The 26,891-nt window shown below is 42.2% G+C and overlaps 1 protein-coding gene across 4 annotated transcripts in view; it reads left to right on the forward strand.

The window, feature by feature from the left end:
* Positions 1-26,891, forward strand: part of ANO1 (anoctamin 1) — an 852,930-nt gene that overhangs the window by 478,342 nt on the left and 347,697 nt on the right. For all 4 annotated transcript variants that reach the window (XM_085643533.1, XM_085643534.1, XM_085643535.1 and 1 more), the window contains one exon: positions 24,469-24,567. In XM_085643533.1, coding sequence (XP_085499659.1) covers positions 24,469-24,567 — 99 coding nt within the window. The remainder of the gene's footprint in view (positions 1-24,468; positions 24,568-26,891) is intronic.

Below are 26,891 nucleotides of genomic sequence, written 5' to 3' on the forward strand. Positions count from 1 at the left end.
TGTGACTCTCACTCGAGATTGAATAAAATGGATGAAAAAACAGTGCAATGCAGTCTCGTGAGACTTTCTATCATGCTGCTGCCCGTGATCAAGGAAATTAATTCTGAAACGCGTTGGGCTTTTATTATATAGGAGGATACCTGCTTACCTTTGCCCTGCCGAGCCGTATATTGGTCCCAGTGAGGAGTGCACTTGTTTTGGGGACAAACTGTGGAAAGGTAATAATACGGCTGGTCCGGCCGGGAGAGCACCACTGCTGGTTACTTACGGCGGGTCTGCAGCTTTGAGATTGCAAAGCTATGCGGACTCCTGGGACGCTCTGAAGTTCCCAGAACGAAGGCGTATGGTCTCTTCCACCGTATCAAGGGTGTGAGTTATATTTAATGACATTTAAGCAGCATTATACTATGAGTGTTCAACCTTTGGACTGTATTTACCAGCATGCACTGTTGAACATGTGACTCTCACTCGAGATTGAATAAAATAGATGAAAAAACAGTGCAATGCAGTCTCGTGAGACTTTCTATCATGCTGCTGCCCGTGATCAAGGAAATTAATTCTGAAACGCGTTGGGCTTTTATTATATAGGAGGATACCTGCTTACCTTTGCCCTGCCGAGCCGTATATTGGTCCCAGTGAGGAGTGCACTTGTTTTGGGGACAAACTGTGGAAAGGTAATAATACGGCTGGTCCGGCCGGGAGAGCACCACTGCTGGTTACTTACGGCGGGTCTGCAGCTTTGAGATTGCAAAGCTATGCGGACTCCTGGGACGCTCTGAAGTTGGCAGAACGAAGGCGTATGGTCTCTTCCACCGTATCAAGGGTGTGAGTTATATTTAATGACATTTAAGCAGCATTATACTATGAGTGTTCAACCTTTGGACTGTATTTACCAGCATGCACTGTTGAACATGTGACTCTCACTCGAGATTGAATAAAATGGATGAAAAAACAGTGCAATGCAGTCTCGTGAGACTTTCTATCATGCTGCTGCCCGTGATCAAGGAAATTAATTCTGAAACGCGTTGGGCTTTTATTATATAGGAGGATACCTGCTTACCTTTGCCCTGCCGAGCCGTATATTGGTCCCAGTGAGGAGTGCACTTGTTTTGGGGACAAACTGTGGAAAGGTAATATATATATATATATATATATATATATATATATATATATATATATAACAATATAACACAAGACATAACAAACAGCAAAACGTAAGAGCATCAAAACATACAAGACAGAGTAAAGCACGACATACTGTAATGATCATAGCACAGCATATCATAAAAAACATTGTGCAAGACACAATGCAATGCATAACATAAGATGTGAAGCAGGACACAACTAAAGATATACTCCTGAGCAAAATGAAAGACCGAATGGAAGACATAATACAAAGAGTAACACAAGTCGTAATGCTAAGAATGCACAACACACAATTTAACGAAAAGCATAACAAATGAGGTTTGAACTACTATGTGGTGTGCCATTCATGTGTAATCCACAAATGTGTACGTATCCCAAGAACAATATATGAGGGGTTGAAGGTTTGGTAACACTGTCCGGGGCCTCTGTGGCACAAATGTAGATTACTATATCTAGCACTGGGTCTACTTAAGTGCCCCTGGTTTGACTGTGAGTTAGTCTGGCTGGCAGCTGCTACATGTCCCTGGGTATTTGATGTGTTGACTACCTTGGGCCTTGACAAGACTTCGATGGAAGGGGTGGAGCTGTAGGAATGTCAAAGGGAGAAGAGAGGCCTGGAGCTGGCATGGCAGGATAAGGCGCTTGTGACCTCGGCCTTGTCGTGCAGCAAGGGCCTGAAGGGAGGCAAGCGACGGCAGAGGGAGGCCAGGTGAGTGGCACCCAAGAGATGTGAGATACCGGAGGCAGAAGTGATCTCTCGGACTAGAAGATTCAGTGAAATCAAGGGCTAAAGTGGGAGCCGGGCGGTATAGGACGGGCAGGATCTGGAGTGGTAGAAGAGGTGAGACCTCAACCTCAGGTTGAGCTCCAGTGGGGACAGTGAGCCCAAGAACTCACGACTTGCTGAGACCCACAACAAAGCCAGGAGCTACAGTGAGACAGTGAGACCAAACAATGGTAGGAAGATCGAGAGCTGCAGGAATGGCAGGGGTAGGGATGAATTGAAGAGCCAGAAGCTAAAGGAAGGCTTAAGATCAAGGGCTGCAAGGATGTTGCTGACTCTCAGCACAGAAGGTTCCAGAATTCCAGGATATAAAGGAAGCCCTGAGTTAATGAACTGCAGAGTATACAAACGCTCTTTGAAGCCTGTGGTCAAGATCTGCCGAGACACCAGAAGCTCAAGGGAACCAGTAACACTGCAAAGAGGCATGGATACAAGCACTAGAGCAAGGCTCCAAGACAGCAACTACAGGAAAGTTAGGGGGAAAATGGAGTCCTCCTCTCCTTATTCATGTGGTATTTATACAGCATGGTGATCACTCTCAGATGCGTCTTGAGACTAATCACTCATCTGGGAAAATAAAGTAAACTGAGACTAACGACGCTCATCGTGGGGGAAGTGATTGTAGAAACAGAAACGTTTCAGGGATTTCGAGGTGATGCTGAATTTAAAGTAGTTGAACTAGTAGGTCGTTCCAGAGGTTAGGAGTAAAAATCTGAGGGCACGCCCACCACATTTTGTGCGCTTGGTCCAAGGAGTATATTCAACAATAACAGTCTCAGGAAGAAAAGGTCTATAGGTATTGTGTGGTAAGAATGTTCCTTTGCCAATCAAGGAGCAAGTGCAGTAGTTTGTGAGTCTCTGATGCATACTTTAATTTCCGCAACCATGCAAAGTTCTGAACCTGTTTGGAAGGCTGAGATAAAGAGTATTGTAATATGGAGCTCGCAGAGGGAACAAGTGGCTACAGACTTAGTACAGTACAACACAGGACAAAAGGTAAGATCTCCCTTATTAACTATCAAAGATGGAAACAAGATGCAAACAGTGCAGTAATTTGAGCCCTATAAATCAGCTCTTCATCCAAATTTACTACCAGAGATTGAACTCCCTGAGCACTCGCCCATAGTGGAGAACCATAGCTAAGCATTCCGTCGTAGTTTGTTTTTGGCAATAATTAAATGCTATATTTTGTTTGCATTGAGTTTGAGAAAGTTGGGGTTCAACCACTTCCGGATTGCCTACAAAAACCACCCAGATTCGAATGGGGCCTGTTTTTCAACTGGATGACCATCTGCATGTCATCCACATAAGATGATATGTAGGAAGCAAAATATTTGAGCAGTAGGGCCAATTACAATAACCCCATATATACTTTGAACTTGAAGTTGCATTCAGTGCCTGGAATTGTAGTCATCAGAAAGCTAGAAGTTGGAAGATGCTATGGCCACCATGGTCTGTACAGCTGAGCAATGGGGCCAAGAGCTGCAGAGCCTCTAAGAGGCTTAAGAAATCCTAAGGCCAGAGGCTGCTGCAAAAAAAAAAACAGGAAACAAAAAACAGAAACTAGAATCTGCAGAGGTAATTACTGGACAGCGCAAGAGTGATCAAGAAGCGTAACGGGGGTCAGGTGTTAGAGTGGAGGCAGGAGCCATGATGCTTCATTCTGACGTGTCAGGGGAGAGTCAAGGACCCAGGAGCTCCAGGGAGGTGGGTGCTGCAGGGAGGGCGGGCTAATCAGTGGCCGGTCAATGGAGAAGAATATCCAGGAGCAGCGGGCAAAACAGAATCTATAAGGACGGCTTGAGTGATAGGAATGGCGGCAGCTACTGGGAAGGTATGATTCAATTGAGAAGAAAGGTGCTGTTCGGGGGCCATCTGTTGCAGGGAGCTGAAAATCCTAAGGGCGGCCATAATCTGGAGTGTCAGTACAGCAGGTGAAAGTCAGGAGCTACAAAGAGGCCAGAAGGTTCAAGGAGGGCAATACCTGAAGAGAGACAGAGCACGAGAGTCAGGAGCAGCTGTGATGGTGATTCAGAAGTTGCAAGGGAGACGCGCTGCAGTGAGTCCTCAGCCCTGGAGCGGCAGCGGGCACCAGGAGCAGAATACCCCAAGGATGGCATAGAGAGTAGGAGTTTCAGTGCAGCAGGGAGTGGCAAGGGGGGATAGGTGAACCTAGGCTCCAGGAACTGCAGAGAGCCTCATCACTGGAGTATACGATGCTGCTTCCTTACCTTCGTGGACACTGTGGCCATGTCAAACAGGAGCAGACTTTGAGCTGCGTCTCATGAAGCTACGGACATTTGTTCCTCTTGTATTTGTGAATACCTTGAGAGGTTCGTTGGGATCTAGTCTGTCCATTTGTAACTATAGTTGATGCTCTTAATGCCATGCCTCTCAGTATCTGCCAGCATGCCCAGGTTTAAAGCACAGTGTGCCCTAGTTCCTGCATGGTGGCCTATACAGATCGTCGGGTGCTCTATTTCTTCCGCCGGCAAGCCTGATTAATTCAGTCCTCCACATTACAACCATTGCCACTCCCAATACAAAGGCTTGGAGCCAGGGCTGGTCCCCGACTAGATGGTGTGTATATCTATATTTAAAAAACGTCATGTTCTTCATTAGAGCAAACCAGAACTGAAAATGACAGTCTCACCAAAAGGACAGTTTCAGGTCACTGACTTGGCTCATCGTAGCTAACGTATGAGTGGCCATACAAGCTTAGCCGCATGAACAACGACTTCGCCCGTAAAGGAGGGAGGGATTATGTGAAGCACAGGTTGCCTTATGATTATGAAATGTCTCCCATAAACTGGAGCGTGAAATGTTTGGTTTCGTGGAGAAGAGGGTTCTATCATTCATCGGTCAGGATGGCCTATGTTTTTATATTGTGAAATGCTCCTATGAAACTATATGAAATTGTTTTATGATGCTTAGATTAAGTTTTGAAATCGACATGTATACATTTCCCTTTTGGCTAGCAGATCTACAATTAAAATTAATTTACTGGTCCATACAGAAGTCTCTGTTTAACTGCCATGCTCATACAAAACCCTATCTAAATAATCAAATTCTAGATAGCATTTCATACCCAAATCATGAAATTCAACATGGCTAGTCTTTTCTCCTATTTATGCGTACATTTACAATTCCAAACCTGAAACACATTCCTAATGCCCTTTCACCACAACTGTGAATTGTCCGCATTGTGAAAAATCTGCATGATGGTGGTTAGGATATTTATATTAAATGCCCCAAATATCTATTTTTCTTTTTATGTTCACCTGAAAATTGTGACACTATTTGAAGGTCCATTTTCCTTTCACCCTCTTAAACTTGTGTGCCTCCCTGTGCTTCTAAGACTGTGCCCGGAGACGACTGGTGAAGTGATTCTGTAAGTGTGGGAAAGGAACTTTGGTAGTATAGTACTGGAAAGATAGAGTTGTTAAATCGGTGTGTCTGTGTGTTAATTGGATTTGACGTTTCATGCACTTTCTCGGCATAAGCCACTTGTTAAAAAAGGGAACTGTTGGTGCATTTTATTACACTTAACTGCAAAAGAAGACAGAGTTAAAGTTGTAGTTGGAGAGGTCCTTTGTAAGTCTACAAGAACAAGCAAAAGCTTTAGATGCCACTGCCTTGTAAATTGTTGCGTAACAATTCTTAAGAGAACTCGGATTAGTCGTGACCATTCTGGATATGAAAGACTTAAGGCAAAATAAAGGACTGAGGGCCCCCATCCCTCTTGGCAGATGAGATACCCCGTCACAACGGATCTCATGTCCGCGTATTACAAGTTCCATTAGAATATGCTGGAATTGTAATGCAGCGGACGGTATATCCATCTCATTAGTGACAGAGTAACCCTGTCCAACAAGATCATAATTAGGCCCTCAGTCCTTTACTTTTACCTGAAGTCTTTTATATAAAATGTGTTTCCACACAGGAGCAAACTAAATCTTAAAAACATATTCAACAATTCTTAAACAACTCAGTGTAATAAATAGTGTATAAAAATCCTTCATTTTAAATTGAAAGTGGGTGTGAAAAGATGTACAACAAAAACAGCAAGGTTTTTCTTATCAAATTCTAAAATGTATACTGTTTTGGACCCAAAAACATGTAACAGCACACGTGGCCCCTTTTGATAGGCCCATTTCGCTGGAGTGGAGTCCAAGGTTAGTTATTCACAGAAGAAAGAATCCCAACAGAGGGCCTTATAGAACTCCGCCCCCAATATTGTAACATATCAATCTTAACAGGCGTAGTCCTTTTTCTGTGTTTTTTTTAAGCATCTAAGCAGTCGCCCCTGTATTTTATCCACGTGCTGCGTTTGGCCCCGGGAACTACTTCATAGGCCTTTGTCAGGATGAAGACTTGTGGGAATTTATTAAGGTTGATCATGCGATTCTAGTAGATACTGTTAAGTTTTTAAAAGCCTGAGTGAATCTTTGGTCATTCATTGGCTGCGGCTGCACTGGGCTCATTTCAATTCTCCTTGCCAATTCCTTTTGGATTTTGACTACCAGCTCCTTTCCTACCTAATATTTTCCGTGGAAAAGGCATGGCACGTTGATTCGATGAGATGAGATGTAAGAAATAAATCCCAATTTGCTGCATAGTACTGGAATTATCGTTGATGTGTTTTTCTGAAGTAAGTGCTCTGAAATGGCTACACGGATTTCATTGTTAAATAAGGTGGAAAAGAGGGACGAGCGGGCGGCCTTCCTGCACAAGAATCAGATGGAAGACAGTGTCTATTTTGTCCCTGCTGCGCTACTGAGGAGACAAGTTGCCAAGAAGAGGCCCATGGTCTTCTTTGCCAGTGGCATGTCTCCACTATTTTCTTGCTCTTCCTCCATACTTCCTTTGAGGTTTCCATAAACTGGAGACAATACATGCTAGGGAGCAAGCTATAGAGGAGAATCATGAGGCCTCTATTGTCCCTTGAATCAAAGTCACTAAAACAGTTTGGAATATTAGAGCAGAGGTTGCAATGTTATTCGTAAGATTGGAGCAGAGGTCACCTGAGAAACTTTGCAGCACACGGAGGTATAATGCTTCTTGTTCTATTGGGCTTCTATGATGTTCTCCATAAAGAGAATCCCACGAAACCCCCATCCGAAACACTCCTTGCCAAGTACAAATGGTGGACATACTTTTGTCATTCGGTTGTGTCGCCAAAGTCCTGGACATGATAGTGACAAAGATGTTTGAGTCTAAACAACTGGATGCAGTGTAGAAGAACATTGCAGTAGCTCCAGCCCGCTATCGGAGATTTGACAAGGGCTTTTTTCCATGTAAATAGTTTTTGGATTTCCTGAACATTTGTGGATTTTCTATCTCTTCAAGATCCTATCTTCTTGGCCCGGAATGTGTAGAATAATAATTGTAGTCTTCACTTTCCATTCCACCGAATTTGTGTTTTTAATTACATATTCTTAAAGTACCCCAACCCATGACCACTTCCCGTCCCATGATCTCATACAGGTAGTGCCCAAGGTCCTTACTTTATCCACTGGTTGATACCCTCAGATTTAGTGTTGTATTAGCCAAATAGAGATGAACAAAAATGCCCATACAGTCAGTGACGAAGCCAATGGTTCCACGCATGATTATATTTCTTCAGGCACGGGATGAGCGGTGCTGAGGAATGCCAGTGTGGAGTCTGCGACGTAATGGAGAAGGGTGTTAATATTATACAGATTCAGGAGTTTGAGAGCTTTAACGGTAATCTGAAGTTGCTGTCTAGAAGAAATGGTGTCACATTCTTTAGAGAACAGAGCTGGTACCAGGACACCTTTGTTATTTGTCAGTGTGTTCCTTGAGGAGAAGGTTGCTGTCAGTGGCGGCTGGTGACATTTAAAAGTGGTGAGCGTAAAGGTTTGGTATGACTTATATGTAGTGAATGACACGGGTAAGCTTAATGGATGAGCATGGGGTCCAGACTAAATCCTCCTTCAGAGAATAAAATTGAAAAAAAGATTGGCAAATGGTTCATTTCAAATCAAATTAATTTAGTGATAAAGCAAGGCTTATAAAGCAGTGGAGAACGTATAGTTTTGAAATATTTAACACATAAAAAACTTCCCTATATCTTAATGAATTAATATGTGCAACATTTAATGTAAATGTGAAAATTGTACAACACAACTACAGCCTTTTAAAGTGTGTGCTTGCCCAGTTTTTTCCGCTACATGCAGCATCAGCTTTCTTTTTCCTTTTTCTCACGGGGTTTAATATAGCGTGAACTTGACTCAAAGGTATTGGGTATCAATGCGGTTTACATGAGCACCAGTTGCGTTACATGAGTACGCATTCAATTTTGTTTGGCACTGAAGAAAATGCTTTGGAAGAAAATTCTCTAACCAGGCTTCGCAAAGGATCCACAACTGCTGATTGCAATCTCTCATATAGAAATATGTGAAGCCAGGTCTTTAAGAGGGATGAAAAATGTGTTGACTCTAAAAGTGAACACGTAAAATACATTTCTGTTATTCCCATAGTGTGCAACCCGACCGGTATTTTGTTTTGTGTCTGAGATGTAATTGCATCCAGATATATAATACAACAACTGACCTACACCTAAAACCTGTCAGTACGATTGGCTTTGTCAATGATTATTAGTTGTTTAACATAAATGAGTGACAACAAGGATTTGTTATAAATAATTAACCTTCAAAATGTTTCAGTTGTGAAATTTCAATAGTATTGAATGAAGCCTGTGGAAGGCTTTCACTTATGTGCGCTTTATGTTAGATATATATGATTTTCTTCTTTGCACATCTCGTCCATCTGCATATCGGCAACCACCTCTTTTTTCTTTTCAGCATCTACTTTTCACTCTTCCCCGAATGCACTACCTTGCATCTCACTCACTTCACCACTTCCAAACATTCACTGCACTCACATTTAAGCTATTTAATTACTTTTGCTTTTGTCATATAAATATTTTGCCGTCTGGGCACCCTCTTCACACACATTTTCACAAAATTGCAATTACAACTGGAAAACATGACCACTGTTCTGTGTGCTCTGCAGAGAGGCCAACCCACTGACAGCCACTTTGCTTTGGATTCAGCTTCAGAGCTCTCAATCAAAGCCCCTCATAAACACCTGCCCATCTCAAAGTATGCATGGAAAAAAAATACAGACTGAAACACAAAGTGATTAAATAGCTAACTCTGAGGGACGCAAGAAAAAGTAAAACTTGAAATAAGATAGGAACTTAATAGCTGACATGCATTGCCTTAATGGCTTTAACACTCGTCGGTCGTTAATCAATCCATGTTTTTGGCATTAATGTTGTTAAGGGCATGTCACTGGTGTGCGAGACAGTGGTAATGCGGGCTGGATATGATCACTAATGTCCACCTTTATCTTGTAAATCAAAGTAAAAAAACTACACTCAATGCTTTTCTTTTCAGAGTATTATTTCATCAAACCTTGGGAACATAAAACTCTGCCATTCAGACCATGTTATTGTTAAAGTCTGCATTGCATGATCTCGGGCTAGAGACTAAGCAGCATGGCCATGCACCTGCAAGGATGTAGTAGTTGCAGTGAGGCATGAGGCTGATTTAAAGACACATTGGAACTGCAATGCTTTTTGATCAAATGAGCCAACATAGCTCAACTGGACTGGAGAGACTTTAAGGCGCACAGCATGGACTTCTCTGCAGCACTCGGTACTCTGGGACGGTTTTAATGTCATACAACAGATAACTGTCTACTGTAAGCACATTTCTCATGCCTTGTGTTTGACTCGGACATTTGTATCAAATTCACAAGGGAACAAGGACCCAGGCCTGCTCTTCTTTTGGATCCATATCACGGAGGAACAAATGAATTTTTACATTTACCACCCAGAGACATGGCCATTGCTGCGTCACTCTCATCAAATTAGACATAGATGTGTGGAATATGGCACAGGACACCAGTTGTTTGGGTTTCCTTCCAGTGAATAGTATTGTAATAGTCCATGCCAGGATACCCTACATAGCGCTCTTTATAAATTCTGATTGATTTATTGATTGATGCTGCTAAGCAGTGACTGAGCTGTGACATTATTGAATACCATGATGCTGTGCATAAGAATATTAAAGTGTTAATATTGATAGCAAGACCGGCAGTGGAAGGCAGACCTTTATCCACTGGGGTGACATCAGTGCAATGACAATAAATGAGTTCAAGATCTTTATGCACAATTTAAAATGGTCTCCTCACAAGCACCCCTCCACGGACGCACACATACGCCCCGCAGTGTGCTGTGATTCGCTTGTGCTTGGCTCATTGTCATAAACATGGGCTCATTCGGTACAGTCTGTTGGCAACTGTGTACTATAACAGTGATGTATCTGTTGAGTCACCCTGTTGCTATTTAAACTACTGCTCACACATTCAGAATACTGTGAAAATATCAAATAACCTCATTAGTTGAGAAGATTAGAGTGTTTGCGACAACTCAAGGTTTCACAGAAAAATAATAGTCTGTATATGAGTATTGTTGGCTGACTTTACTTGAAGTTAAGTAATATATAATTGCACTTGTAGTCAATACTTTTTAACACCTCCCTATTTGATGCACTGTCTTAAATAAGAGGAATAATCTGTAGCTTCAGCCTAATTCTGCTGCCAAACCCTTTGCATAGGAAATGACTCCTTAGGTGAGGGTGTTGGCAATGGAGATAAGCGAGCGATTAACAAGGGCGTTGTTTGTAGACATAAGCGGACTAGAGATAACCATGGCAGCCGTTCCTGTTACTGCCTACCTGCCTGTCTCTTATTAGTTGAGATTCAGTAGCTGTGAGTCCTGGGAACGCCTCTCTGGAGCACAAACACTTGCTGAACTGGTTGAGATACTGTACCTCAGAGAATCCAATTATGATGTCCTTGATAGTAACCCCTGGGCCAAGAGTAGACCTTTTTAGAACATAACATAATCTCTTCTTTTATGCCATAAAAATGGTTGCTCACAGTACAGTCTAATATTTACCAAGGTTAAATTCTGTCTCACTGAGTCATGGGTAGACCCGTTTAGAGATGAAGCTCAAGCTAGGATTTGTAAATGTGCCCAAAAAACCCTACCACAATTCCTAGTAGCGATAACTTAATCCACCACTGATCCTTTCTGTTCCACATTCTGAGATCCCAACTTTCTATCTTCACCTCAGAAATATTTCATTAGAAGGCTGTCTTTCTAGTCAGTGAATAGTGCTGAAAGGTCCTCTCCTCACCACCTTCTGAATCACCTAGAACAGCTACCTCCCCTTAGGAGGGACAGGGCCCTGCAGAGGGAAAGGCTACCACAAAGGAAGTTGGCAATCGAGTCCTCTTCACTTGCTCCTGACCAGCCACTGACATTGATACTTCTTTGCCGGGGTTTGTGATTGGCTTAGCACACAAGCTTCTCCTCTGAACTGCAACAACCCTACAAAGTGGCTTCTATATGAAGCCCGTGATTAAAAAATATTTAAAGTAAAAACATCACTCTGATACTCTTTATTGTTATTGATCGATAGTAGTTATTATCCATTACTGTGGCTCAGCTGAATCTTTCAAACTTGCCATCATAATGAACACTGAAAAGAGCTTTTGTGCTGTATGGAAGTGATGTGTTAGCTGACGCTAGGACCTTGTGTGCGCCATCCAGGTTCTAGAGGTGCATTTCAAAATCAACATGGGTACTGTGACTACTAGCTATCTGCATCTACAGGGACACTGATTCTTTGGATGAAGTTAGATTAATCCACATCCTCCAATGAATGGAGGTATGGACAAGGTGTAGCCTTTTTCCTTCACATTCCTAGCACCTATTTTCTCCTTCCCTGCTTCTTTGATTTCTGCTCCTCGTCATGCTTTTTCTGTTCTTGCCTTACCGCCCAGCCGCCCACATGCCTAAAATTGGCTACATACTTTGCACTACTGCTCCATCATTCAGTTTTGTTACAACGTTTTGTGGAATATGTACCATTCACAGAGCTCATGTCTCACTCTTCTCTCTTGCTTGGGTATGACTGCTCTTTCCTTTCCACCTCTCCTGCCTCCCATATTGCTTTGAGGTGTCCCCTGGGCTACATAACATGCCATAATATAACACAACACAACATAACATAACATATAACATAACAAATAACTTATGACATAACATAAAACATATAGAACATAATATAATTGGTGTTAACTGTTTCCAAGACACACAGTCATATTAATGCTTACACATTACTTATTGTTTAGTCTTTAATTTACTGGAGCAAAAAAAGGTTGCAGGTTAGCCTGGCAGAAGTAGATGTGCATTTTTGTGGGACTTCGTATGGCCGTAGCTAGAAATTAATGTCTTCGTTTTTAGGTCTCGGCTACAAACAGCTTTACATATCTACTGGTAAGATCTATTGTTTCCAATAAATTACATTTTTAAACTGCGGGTGTCATGTCGGTCCACTAGCTTGTGACTGGATGACTTAGCTGTCTATTTGACTTCCATTCTTCTTATTAACGTGCTTTTCTCCTTATTAGTGTGTTTGTCCTGCTCAGGAGCATTTTTCTCGCACAGTGTCTTGATTGTTTGGAATATACTAGCTCTACTGACTTCAGACTAACACTGCAACGCTTGCTTCCACTTTCCTCTCTATTTTATCTGTTTATCGTTCTGTTATTTAACCCTCTCCCCTTTCCTACGCTCACTCAGCATCCTTTTGCCCCGCCATCTCAATAATTGGTGTCCACCCACCGTGCTCTCAGGTTGCAGCCATCTTAAAAGGACCTTTTGATCATTCCAAGATGGACAATAATGAGTGCACATACCCTTCCATATGTGTGAGCAACTTTCAATATCTTTATTTCTATTTTTCCTAATTTAGTTAATGCATTTTGTTTTTATATCTCATTCAAAATTATCGCTGCTGATGCGCACTCATTTCCTGCAGTGTTCTACCACAAAAATAAAAAACTAATACTGGCTAAGCCAGTAAGTTTAATTTCTGAGACTCATTGGCTTTGTCAATGCTTGTTTGCATTATATGTATTATCTAGAAATAAGGCTTTAAAGTAAGTCCTAAATATAGGTACCACTAAAAGGAAAAACAATCAAACAATGTGTGGATTACAAGTCTCTGACAAATGCAACTCTGACAAGTGCATCTCCTTTGAAGGATCCTTGTAAAATGCCTCGTTGACACATAGGAAAAAGCAATACAGTAATTTTATTTACAGTTTAGATCTTCGCTTACAGGCTCAAGTAACTACTGCTTACACAACCCCATCAGGAGCTTTGATATTAACAGTGGTTCTTTACCATTGCCTGAATATAAAACATTATACACGCTTGCACAGCAGGGCACAAGCTCTCCTCACAGGCCTCTTGCACCAGTAGACCTATGCTAGAAATTGGGTTCCTTTTTGACTGGGGTGTGAGCCCTGGTAAAGCAGCAACCATATACCTAGTCAGGGTAAGGCACAAGCAAACCTCAAATTAACCTATGCTCAACTCCCTGGTAGCTTGGCACAGAGCAGTCAGGCTTAACTTAGAGGCAATGTGTAAAGTATGTGTGCAACACTTCAAACAGTAAACCAGTGATAATGCCACATAAAATTATCTCAGAAAATAGAGCTCTATTTAATATACAAAACTAGACCGAAATTACAAATATCCAATCAGTAGATAATGAGTTATGAATTTTTAAAGACTAAACTGTAAAATTGCACCTAAAAGCATAAAGCTCCAACTGGGATATCAGGTTGTGCTGGACGTAGCTAAGGTCTAAACTTCAGGCCGACCTAGATGTAGCATGGGTGTGAGACAGCCCCAGATTAGTCCAGCTGAAGTTTTACCTTCTCAAGTTTTGTGCCAAGAGTACTATTCGCTTTAGAGGGGATTGGAGGGATCAAAGAGAGCTTCGCTAGCGGTAGTCGGCATGCAACGAATAGTAGGCTGGACGTCATGGATGAGTGGGCTAGAGCTTTGTTTTGGCGGTCCTCCACTGAAATCGATGCTTGCTCTGCGAAGAAGTGCTGGCGGCGACTCGCATAGTTTTTTGGTCCAAGTGGCGCAGTTCGGTGTGAAAGGGCTTGTTTGCAGTCGCAAAGAGCCCTAAAGCTTGATTTCAAGAGCCCGAGAGGCACACCAAGGGTCCAAGACGAGAGTCACGACTTGGGAGTCAGGAACTCGCTGAAGACAGGTCCAGGCGCTGTTAAGGAGCCTTTTATGTCCCTGAGGCTCACATCAGGAGGCCAGTAGACTAGCCCTCTGAGTCAGTCTGGGGTCCTGGGTTAAAGATAAGTTGCAAATCCAGTTCTTCCTCCCCAGGCAAGAGTACAGCAGGACAGCACAGCAGGGCAGTAGTTCCTTCAGAGCAGCAGTACTGCAGAGTGGCAGTCCTTATTCCTGGCAGAGTATTCACAGGTTCAGAAATGCACTGAAGAGTTGGTGTCTGAGATCCCTCTTTTATACCCTAAGGCCCTGCTTCTGAAAGGTGGGAGAAGCTTCTTGACAGTGGCTTTGAAATGCATGGAATTCCCTGCCTCCCCTGCCCTGGCTCCAAGCTTGCCGAAGTGACAATGCAGGGTAATTAGGACCTCTGAATGGAGACAGGACACAGCATATTCAGGTGAGAGTGAGGCTGGGCCCAGCTACTCCCTCCCATCCTGACAGCGATGGCCCATCCAGTCACACCTAAGCTCCCATTATGTGTGGCTATCTAGGAGATACATACAAAGCCCAACTGCCAACTACACCCAGCCATGTGACCAGAGACAAACTGCAGACACCAAATGGCTCAGGCAAAAAAAAGGCCAACTTTCTAAAAGTTGTATTTTCAGAACCATAATTTAGAATCCAACGTCACGTAGGATTTAAATTCGGGTTCCAGAGACACCAAACATGAACAGGTTATCCCTTCCCATTTGAAAATTACACCCATGAAATGTAATTAGGCATCTCCAATGTTATCTTATGGGAGCGAGAGGCCTTGCAGTAGTAATCACTACCAGGACATGTCAAACTTAAAATATTGCACTCTGCCGTCTAGGCTTTCCAGGGCTTACTCTAGAGGTGACTTACACGTATTATAAAGGAAGGTATCTGCCTGGCTGAAGGCCTTGCACCATTCCAACTTACAAAGGGTCCCGTAAACCTAACCGGCTAGTCTAAACTTCAGGCCGACCTTGATGTAGCATGGGCGTGAGACAGCCCCAGATTAGTCCAGCTGAAGTTTTACCTTCTCAAGTTTTGTGCCAAGAGTACTATTCGCTTTAGAGGGAATCAGGGGGATCAAAGAGAGCTTCGCTAGCGGTAGTCGGCATGGCACGAATAGTAGGCTGGACGTCATGGATGAGTGGGATAGAGCTTTGTGTTTGGCGGTCCTCCACGGAAATCGATGCTTGCTGTGCGAAGACGTGCTGGCCGCTACTCGCATAGTTTTTTGGTCCAAGCGGCGCAGTTCAGTGTAAAAGGGCTTGTTTGCAGTCGCACAGAGTCCTTAAGCTTGATTTCAAGAGCCCGAGAGATACACCAAGGGTCCAAGACGAGAGTCACGACTTGGGAGTCAGGAACTCGCTGAAGACAGGTCCAGGCGCTGTTAAGGAGACTTTTATGTCATTATTTGTGTAACAGCTGTATTTGTAGGCTCATTCTCCCCAGCATTTGACTTACCCCTTTTGTGGAAAATCTTCTGATTTACAGTCACCCCACCACCACCATCAATACATCAAGCCCTTTAGGACCAAAAAAACACACATTTTCTTACCCACCAAATACCCTTCTTACTACTTTACTAGTTTTACCTGGTGGTCCATTGATCTACACCGCTTCTCTTGCACTCAGTGAATGAATGAAAGAGAAGTTTATAGAGTGTACTTTCAATCCACGGTTATTAGTGCTAGGATTATATGAATGGTACTGCATATGAGAAGTGTGTAGACTACTGAAACTGTACTTTACCGAACGACAAGTGATAAGGGATATTATGAACAATTAACCTGCTCCCAAGCAATTCTTACAGCTTTGGGGGCCTTGAACAGTCTGTATTGTCACACCTGTAGCAGTTTGATGGTTAGAAGTTGTGTAGGTACTATCATTTGCAGAGCTACCAGGAGCAATGGGTAGTGCCACCTGGGGCGGCCTCTTGCCGAGAGCCATGGCGCTAATGTTTTTTACAAATTAAGCACTGGGGACTACTATGACAGCTTATCTGTGAAATGGCTTGAAATAGCATTTTGGGATTTCCATTCTGCAGCCTGAGCCATCTAGTTTCGGGCTGTAACAGGAAGCAGATAACGGTGGGAACTTTATGTGGCTACAAGGGAGTGATTTAGAGGAATATTAATATTTTAATCCTTGTAATTTGGAAGCAGTCTAAAATTAGCATGACTTGTTTTAGAACAAGGCTTCTGATATCAGGCAATCTTTGACATCAATGTCATTTGAAGAGATCTTCCATACCAGAGTCCGTCCCCGACACGACAGGAAATGCCGCTGCTTGAAAGAGCAAGCATGATGGTCTGCTTCATGATCCCTAAATCAGAGAAAAGATGAAGGCATTTCTTGTAACTTAAAATCACACATGCATCTTTTTTATTTGTTTGAGACTGCAGGTTCAACAAATTGCATTCATGGGATTCATAAAAATGATGTTTAGTTCTCTATCTATTGTAAAATATTTTCTTTATACCATTCTCACAATTAAAGTTAGAAAAACGCTGCACTTATATATGTATTGGCCATGCTGCCATCGTCTGTTAAAATTCCTTCTATTTGAAAGATGCTTTGTAGCTTAATTTTTCTAATGGCAATATGGTTATCTTTAGTATTAAAAAAAAATGTGGAAGAACACCAAAAATTCTTGTCTCCAACACCATTAAAAGTTTCTTGAATTGTCTTATTAGGAGGATTAGAATCCATTGACCAGGTCTGGGTTGCTTGGTGTACTTTTTTTTGTTTTGTTTACTGTAATGCTCTTTTGATTGGAAACAAGTAAGTGTCATAGTGAGGGGTGGGGCATAGCATGCAGGTCTTTAGTTTCAATATCGAAGATCAGGAATTGCGCATGATTGTGGGTGATCTCTAGTTCATTGAGAAAAGCTCTGAGCTTGTCCAGATTAGGGAATTGCAACAGGCAATGAAGAGTGTCCCCATTGCTCGGGTAAGAAGTCAACTTGATTGATTGATGGAACATTCATTAAGCACAACTGTTGCCCAAAAGAGGGTGTCCTGGAGCTGACTTGTTTGTTATTAAGGTATGAGTGAGGTTCGTGGCCATTCTAAGTTGGAAATTAGATTGATTGATAATTGCTTTGATCCATTAGGCAAAGGATAGGCCTTATTCATAGATGAATTCAATGATATGTAAGAAGGGAGCAGGGTAGGAGGTGGTCGTGGAGTTTGTCGCAATTCAAGGCGCAATGCATTAGGGTGTAGACAATCAATGAAGAGGCGTACTTTATCACAACTGAGTATAAAGCAAATGGCTGTTAGGGTTTGGCTTTGGTGTTGTGACAGTTACCGTAAAAGGGTCTCTTGGTTTTTTCCAACTGGGAACTGCTTGACCAGTGTCTCAGATGTGCAATGAGAAATGGTTCAGACATTTTCAGTTTTTAATGTGTTGAAATGAGATTATAGAAAGTATATAGCAAGTATGTAGCATACAGTGGAATGTGGGGTCCAAAGAGGGGATATTTTAATGATCCCAGTTTGCACTTGCTGGAGGGCTAGGTGGCCCAGAACTAACTCCAGTGACATGGCCTCAAAGAAGATTGAGATGGACTCGTAGTTTAACAGAAGGGTCCAGATTCATTTTTTCAGGTTGGGGATGCCTGGCGAGTTTCACCACTCTGGCCGTGGTAGACTCCCAACTTCTCATCTTGAATGCACTGTTCATGGTAAGGAAGGCAGCAATTGAGGGTTCAGGGGAGAGTAACTCCCTAGTTAAACAACTGGTGTGTTCATTTCTCCATGGACTCATCTGTAAGAGAGGGTCTGCCTAGACTAAAGGAAGAATTCTGAAGTCATACTAAGGTAGAGGGGTGCTCTCCTCATCTGTATGTGCTATATATGACTAAACTCTGTGGACATACCAGGTTGCTGTTTATTTTCCTTTATGGTCATAACCCTTTTAGGTGAAAGAAGGATGTTGGTTGGTTTACCATGTGTTGAGACTGTAATGATAGTTAAGATTAGCTGAAGGAGAGATGTAAAAAAGAAGTGTGAAGTAGTAAAGGTGTGAATTTGTGGTAGAGTCAAGGTAAGTAGTGTCAATGAGAAGTACCCTTTAAACCGGCCAGTAGGTATTTATTCGAAGCGTCAGCAGAGCGGGTGTTAAATGAGGAGGAGTTTTGATGTGCTGAACTCACATGAGATATGAGAGATACCTTCCTTCGTGGCAGTCGGCCCAGGCTTGACTTAAGTTTGTGTTGCTTAGGGCTTGGGCTTCCAGTGAGAGGGTCATTTATGCTGCATGTTCACCATTGTGTGTTGGTCTTTGAGTGCACTGAAGGAGGCAAAATTGTAATTGGAAAGTACGCGGAGTGGTACAAACACGTTTGTAATTATCATAAATGTTTTTATGAAGTTCAAGATCTTGTCAACAAATGGATATCAAGATCACGTAAGAAGGTTGGGCCGAGGTGGGCGATAGATAAATGTGGTGATGATCAATTGTGGTGGCGTCAGCCTGGAACAGTACAAAGGTGTGGCAGGTGGAGGTTCACAACTCATCCGAGTGAATGAAGTGGATTAGAGCCACGCCACCTTTTGTTTTGTGTACCAATATGTCATCATGTGTCGGGTCTAATTAGCACTTCTTGCCCTGTTTTTGACTCACTGGAATCTACAGACCTGTTTGTGGTGTTTTTCTAATGCGTTACTTACAAAGTCATTAAAGTGTTTACAATGTGTGGCAGTGTTTTTTGGTCTGTGAAGGAACAAGCAGATGGGAAATAGTTTGATAGGCATCGCTGCCATGTGAACTCTGTTTCACTTCGTCAAAAAGTTATCAATTTGCAAACAAAAGCACATTGCATAGTGACTCCTGTAAAAAAAAAAATCATTAGTGGCAACATTTGGACCCATCAAGTCCTTGCATATTTAATGCTTAAAAGAGAGGCTTGGCCTCTGCTACTGCGTCCTGTTTTAACACTTCAGCTTGCATTGAGATCACGCTCAAGGTCTGTAGCAGACCGAAACTTGCATGAATGAATCAATGAATGATAAAGTAAGGAAGAAAGTTGTAGGAGGGCGTCAGCGAAAAACCTTCTACACATATTCTACAAATGTACAGTTTCAATTACATTGAAGATTGTTGTGTGCCTTATTAAAGATAAATAGCAGTCTTCCTTCAGGAAGGAAGTGCCTCAGGAAGATAGATAGCTGACAGGATATGAAACAACTGAGCCTGTGTGGATGGTCAGTTCTCAGCCTTTCTAAAATCCTGGTAGGAGAGGAGTTCCACACCCACTTGGCCAATGAAGTAAGGTGCCGGATATCATTGCAACACAGGAAGTAGCAGTCAATGGGACCCTCTGGCCCATCTTATCCAGTGCTGCCAATGGCCAGTATCGGATGTAACGCCATCAGTTAGTGCTGGGAGATCTGGCAGCCAAAGCGTGCATTCTGGCATAGTACTTTTACGTTATCTCTTATATAAAAATAGAAAGACTAGTATGACTTCGAATGTAAACATTCCAAGATTTATATATTTGACTGATAGTGTACAACATGGCGTCGGGTCACATGGTGCCAATGTTATTCTTTTCATTTTAAAGCTTATGCTTGGCAGAAAGGCCCGACTTTGTCATAAGCTGAATCTTTGTATAATTATTATTACTACACGCGTGTGCCTCTGCAAGGCCTATTGAGGTCTTGGCTACAGACAGGGCTTTTAAAGGGCCAGGTCCTTCCAGTGCTCAGCACCGGCAGTTCTAAAAAGCAGCTGCTGAGACAGGTCTCTATCAGCCTCACTATTTTTGCCGTCACTCTCAGAGTGAAAAAAAACTGAACACTGCAGCAGTGCCACCCTTCCATGACTTTGATGTGACTTCAAAAAGACTCGGCATAGTTTTTTCACACTCTCATCGTTTCAGAACTGAAGCATTTTCAATATGCAATGCAACAAAGCCATAGTTGTTGCTTATTTCTCTAATGTAACTAAAAACCATTCACAAAAGCAATTGTGCTGGCTTGTTGTAGGTGTAATGTTACTTTCTGTGTTATATATCTAGATGAAATGAAGTAGCAAACTACCACTTGGGTGATACAGTAATCTAAGCACAGACTTTAAGCTTAATTTATTTTTAAGCCACGCCCCTAATTACAACAGACATGCCCCTTTGAGGGACCCCTACCCTCAGCAATTTTTTCATCCCACTTAAATCCCTGGCTACAAAAGCTTTAGACCGGGAATGTTGAAGAGCTTTTTACAGTGGCTGGCACTGAGTCCCACCTTATTTAATATCTATGTTCGTCCGCTGGCCATGTTGGCCAACATTCGTAATACACAGTTGGTATCTTATGCAGACGATGCGTAACTGATTTTTTCTTGTTCCAAAGACTCCAGCCAGGACATCATTACATTTCAGGAGGATCTGGCTGCCATAGCGGGGTGGATGGAGTCAAACTGTCTTCAATTAAATTCATCTAAAACTGAGATCCTCTTGCTTGGCAGAAACTCACACCGGTGGGGCAATAACTGGTGGCCGCCAATGTTGGGTAATCCCCCTACGCCGTAAAAATTCTCGGCATACGGCTGGATACTGCACTCTTGTATGAGGAGCATGCTAAGTCTGTGGCAGGGACCTGTTTTGGTATTTTGCGCGGACTTAAACCCATTTAGGGTCTGTTTGACCCTCGCACGCGCCAGCTGGTTGTACAAGCCACGATCCTGGCTAGGCTGGATTATTGTAACAGCCTCCTGTTAGATGCTAACAAATCTGTGATAAATAGGCTCTAACGCACCCTGAAAGAGGCAGCTCGCACTTTATTTGCACTGTCTAATATAGCTCGTTCTCAGGAGTGTGGCACCGCCTTCACTGGCTTCCCGTGGAGCAAAGATTCAGGTTCAAAGCACTTTGGGTTATTCACAAAGTTTTGACTGGCTTCGGCCCGGTGATCCTCAGAATCCTGGGCCACCACTATGTTCCCTCCCGTGCCTTGCGCTCTGCGGATTTATATTTGATGGAGGTGCCTCGCTTCCGTAGAGCCAGAGCCGGAGGCCGTTCTTTCAAGGTGTTAGTTCCTACTCCATGGAACTCATTGCCTCTTGCTATCAGGAACACTCCCAATCTCTTGGTGTTTAGAAAGGCAGTACAGACATGGTTATTTCAGTAGCTTAATCATCTCATTCTACTCTCTCCCTGCTCTTTATCGCTGGGACGTCCCTTTGCTGGGACAGCCATACGCTCAATAAATCGCATAACATAACATAACATAACAACAGTCCATGGGAGTGCACAGCATCGTCTACTCACTACCACCATCCCACAACTCCCCCACCACCAGCTTTAGGGCTTTTTAATTAATTTTTTTCCTTTTAAATAATCGATTGTGTGGGGACCTGGCAGCGGCACCCTGCTGCTAAGCAACTCGCTTCCTCACTTGTTTGTTTCTTCCTGTGCTTCTACTTCATGCCCATGTTTAATTGTTTAAATTATTGTTCCAAAAAATAATTTTGTGAAGTACTGACACAAGTGCTATCATGTGTTCTTTCTTTTTATTAGCTTACTGTGCTAAAATGGTCATTGGTTATCTCAGATTGGTCAATTAACATTTTTTTTAAATCCACTGCGGTCACTAGTACATCACAACGCATGCACACGAATTTGTGACCATCTTAGAAAGCTTAGTTGTTATTAATCCGATAGTAGTCGAACACACAAGTTGGTCACTCAAAAGTCTAATAGTTACATGAAAGAAATTCTCACTTCAGAGGTTATTGTGTATTGAAATGTCTCAACTCAAATCCGCACACAGCAGATGTTCCATTTCATGCACCAGGTAAAGAAATAGATTTGTACATCTTGTACAGACAGCCATCTTCTGATTCTGGAGTGCAGGGACCATACGCTGCTTACGTGTCTTCAAGGGAGAAGCACTACCTTAGTACTAATAGTTGTAACATTTTATTTGTTTAAATAGCAGTCTATAAAATATAAGGGGATACATTAAAACACTATTCAGAAATATACATTTACCCTCTAAAACTGTTTTAAGTATACATCTTGGCATAACATCATCACATCATTATGCATACATATCACTTTTATATAGCCATTACAAATTGCACTAGAACTGTTGCATCACCCATAAATCTGATTTCAGCTAATAATATTGTGACTTAATGGCGAGTCAAAGTAACATATTTGATAAAAATAGGTTTTAAAAAGCGATGACGACAGAAGATAAAAAGAAAGAATTCAAGTTACATATGAGTACAATTATATTTCGACTGAAGTGCACAACAACATAAAACACAGGAAAGTTTCAAATCAGGCACAGCCCAGGAAATCACACAAAGGGGATTTAGTCCAATTCAAAACTTGAATATTTGCTAATGCATCATCTGATTCAGGAGAGATGAAACCTAATTTAACAAAGTATCTGCACCTTGTGAGGTAATTGTTAAACTCAATGAGTGTATTTTTCACTACGCAATGCGTCGATCTTTGTTGAAGCATTTAAAGCTATATTTGTAATTTCTACCTTAGATAAACAAGTTCATTGTGATGGAGGTACTTTATTACCATTATTAGTCTTCCTTGTTACAACAATTCTTTTCTGGTTTCCCTACTCAATTAAGATCACTGTGATGCAATTCATCCAGCATAATGTTGAGATTGCATGAGGATCACAATATGCTATAAAGCACTCTCCTAGTTGGTGCATTACTAGTAGGCCTGGGCAAAATTTCCGTTCCGTTCGCGGAATTTGCGATAATTTGGCATTTCCGCGTTCCGCGGAGAGCGTGGAAATGTCAAAATTTCCGCATTCCGCAGCTTTGCGATAATTTGGTTCTTGCTCGCGCTGTAAAATAATACATTCTCGCGCGCGCGCGATCGCCTTACCTGAATCCCCGCGTTCGCCGACAAGTTTTCCCGATCCGGTCGCGTTCTCCATGAGATGTTGTATTGTTTTAGCCATTTGCGCTGTCTCGCGACAGTTTGCGTCCGCAGTGACGTCATGTGTCGCGCGATCACGTCTTTTTTCTCGCGATCATGCACCGCGAGACAACTGAAAACAAGATGCCCGCGCCCGCAAGCAACCACATGGTTAAGTTGGCGACCCGCAACCATGCAGAAAATCTCGCGAACATGCCGGAAAAAAACTTCCGCATCTTCGCGATATTTCCGCTTGTTTGCGGAGATTTTGAACATTTTCGCGATAATTTGCGAAAGTCGCTTTCGCAAATTCCGCCCACCCCTAATTACTAGGTTCAGGATCTTGCCAATATAAGTGTCAATGTTCGGGGCAGTGTTTTCAGTGCCACAATCACCCTTCTGCCAATTGGACGCATATAATATTACTGTGCCCCCTGATCCAGAAATTTTGGATAGACATTTTTGATTATTTAACAACAGAATGCATATTAATAAGTGGGCCCAATGCTCTGTTGATAGTGCTTGGTTATGATCCAGACCTCAGCCTACCTGACAAAACGATTAAACTCCTATATATCGGAATGGCCGTTGCCAGATCACTTCTACTCCAAAGATGGCGATCAGATTTAATACCATCAAAATATGAATGGGTCCGGAAAATGGCACAGGTTAAAAGAAGTGAACGACCATATGTCTGATGAACGGGTGGGCTGAAGAAGTTCGATAAGATTTGGGCTGAGTTTTTTAATGGTGATGCTTAATCTGCAGAATTGGTATTGGAATTTTCATCGGTGGTATCCTGGCTTTTATGATCCTTAGGAAAAAAGTAGTAGCACTATATTTCGTTTAGAATAGTTCTTGCGATCTTAGTAAACTATATAGGATCAAGTTACACTTTTGATATATGTTTTTACTTGGTTCATATTTTAGGAATGTAAGATATGAGTATATGTTTAAAATTGATGGGAATATGGGGCAATGGATGTTGTTTTAAGACAATATGTGTTTTATCTCGTTGGATCTAAAATGCAGTTTCTGATTTTTCAGCTTGTTTAATTTTTGATTTGGTGTTTTATGTTAAATTATAAATCCTGCTAATCTGATGTTATTGATGAATTTTGATTTATGAATATTAAGATGCTAATTTATGTAATATATGGATTTCAATTAAAAAAACTAAATAATATATATATAAGTGTCAATGTCATCTGAGAAGGTTTCGAAGAGCTGAGGTGGTCAGTGAGTCTGGTTACTGCTGCTAACATCACACGCTGCTTGGCTATAATTTCATCTTTAACTGAGCAGTCAAACAATTTATCTAGTATCTGTTTTACAATGACAATTAGCATTTTTTGGAGAAATGCACTTTAGAATTTGTTCTTCTTGTGATCAAATGCCTGCTGAGAAAAAGACATCCCACTTATTGTAGCTAATTTAATGTTTTACATTTTTTACTTTAGACCAAATTACATGGCGTGGGGTTTGTGAAAATACATGCACCTTGGAATGTCCTGTGCAGGGAAGCGGAATTTATGAAACTTAAGATGCCCACCAAAAAGGTAAGAGCTATGCTACCGAGACCCCATTGGGTGCACTGGACAGGACTGGTTGTGTTCTTTGGGGTATAATACGAAGTAAGAATATGCTAGTTGTCATGTTGGGAACGTAGTTTAACTTTTTGGGTCATTTGGGGGCAAACTAGAAGCAAAGTGGGAAGAGTCTGATTGAACAGTTGAGTAAATGATACAGTTGCAATAAGCTTGGTGTAGTGGTCATAGACTGGTTATGTTGTTGGGCACAGGAGAGACCTGACTGTGCCTTTGGACAATATCCTAGAAACAAAAGGCGGAGCACTGGTAGTTTGATATGGCGATGTGTACTACAGGACCTGTGGGCATTCTGCACTCTATGGAACAATACGTAGTTCTATCAAATGTTGTTTTTTGTTACTTTTTTGTGTACATTGTTTTATAACTTATGGGAACTGCCAATCACATAGACAAAGCCCCTTCTGTCAGGAGTGGGACTTTCTACGTAAAATGCTGCATAGGAAAAGGCATGCTGCAATTGTATGTTTTCCTGTTTTTACAGTAATTTTGCGGCATCATGAAATCATTGTTTCCGCTATGGTAGAAATTTGTTGTGTGCCTTTCTGAAAAAAGGATTTGAGGTTGTTATCTCAAAGCCATATAAAATGGTTTCTTTTTAAGGTGTATGTTTTAGAATTTCCTGATTATGTAATATCAACTTGTTATCCATTAAAAAGATTTTTCACTGGATAATGAAGGATCATCGTTTGAGAGTGGAAGCCAAATTTAAAAGAAAACCACTGGTTTGTGTGGTGCACCTCCTATTAATTAAGACAAGCACTTATAACTGAAGCATCATTTTCCAAACACAAATTCACAAATGAAATGATCCTACATAATAAGTCCTGTGGTACTGCAGTACTGGTAAAGTTTCTGTCCAGTTTTACAACTGATTGTCAGCAGTGACCTGTTGTCTCATTTTGGATGGTCCGCGTTGGGCTAGTTAAAACCTGTCCTCTGTGCCCTTATTCTGTCCAGAGATTCTAAGGCTCTAGTTATGAGTCGAGCGAAGTTTCATTGCCATACGGAATCCCACTCTATCTGATTCTAAGAGGACAAGTCTTCCAACATAAGGTTTTCCAGGTGTTGGAACGCCAGATCCAATTTACAGGGGTTAATTCCACCTGGAAAAATCACATGAGGATTTGGGTGCAGCAACAGCCAGGGGAAGCATACTTTGCTCCTCCTGCCAGAACATAGCTTCCCCTTCCCTCCCTGACTCACCACATCCCCACCTCCACCTCCCACACAAACTGTAGCTTACATGTACCACATGCTCAGATCTAGTGCTAAAGGAACTGTACTGGGAAATCTGTGTGGTTTATGACAGTGAATCTACTTTTCCAATGCATGATGTTTAATTGGATGGTAGTGGTACTATATTACTACATGGTAATGTTATTTTCACATGCAGATTTATGGCCCTTCAATAGCATGCAACCTGTAGCCACCCCCTGAGTAATTTGCTATTTTGAGCATTGAAAAATTATTCTCTTATCCATAGAACACTGCTCTTGTGTCTGCATATGCCCATTGCATCCCCGTAGGCCAAGGTTACCTCTGATGCTCTCCTGCTCCCCAGGCTTTATTCCAGGGGCATAATCGATGAGGGACAGGAGAAAAACCGAGACCGAGATGAGGGCAGGAGAGCTGAAGGAAAGAGAGTGAAAGGAGGGATGTCAAAGAGAGAGGGACGAGAGCGGAGAGATAGAGTGGCTAGGAGAAAGATTAGCTAGGAGAATTGATGCATAGAGAGAGAGAGAGAGAGAGAGAGAGAGAGAGAGAGAGAGAGAGAGAGAGAGAGAGAGGGAGAGGGAGAGAAGAGGAAGGAAGCAGGGCTGGTTTAAATTGTTTTGGCCAGGGCTGTTTTTGGTTCCCAGTCCATCCCTTCATCTGCATCTCTGTTCTCCATCTCGGCAGGTCCTGCATTCCTTCTAACTTTACTCTTTTCCCAGCATGTCTTACAATACGCTTTTATAACTATTTTGTTATGTATATTTCTGTAGCTCACAACTCCCCCATACGGTATCCTGATGCTGAAGCAGGAGCTGTATGGGGCAAGCCAGGGTGGGGCTAGGGGAAGAGCCAGGTCTTCAGTTTCTTGCAGGTTGGTCCAGGCTTTATGAGTGAGGTAGGAGAAGGCATGACCAATTAATCTAGTTCTGCGTATTCGAGGTGTGTGTGTGTGCAAGTAGGAGTCTGGCTGAGAAGAGCTGTCTGGTTGTTGAAGTACGTGAGGCCATGTTGTGTAATGGATTGTTTGTGTGCTTGAGAAGTTAGAAGTGTGCTCCTTT

Source organism: Triturus cristatus, chromosome 3_1 (assembly GCF_964204655.1).
Source record: "Triturus cristatus chromosome 3_1, aTriCri1.1, whole genome shotgun sequence".
NCBI classification, from domain to species: Eukaryota; Metazoa; Chordata; class Amphibia; order Caudata; family Salamandridae; genus Triturus; species Triturus cristatus.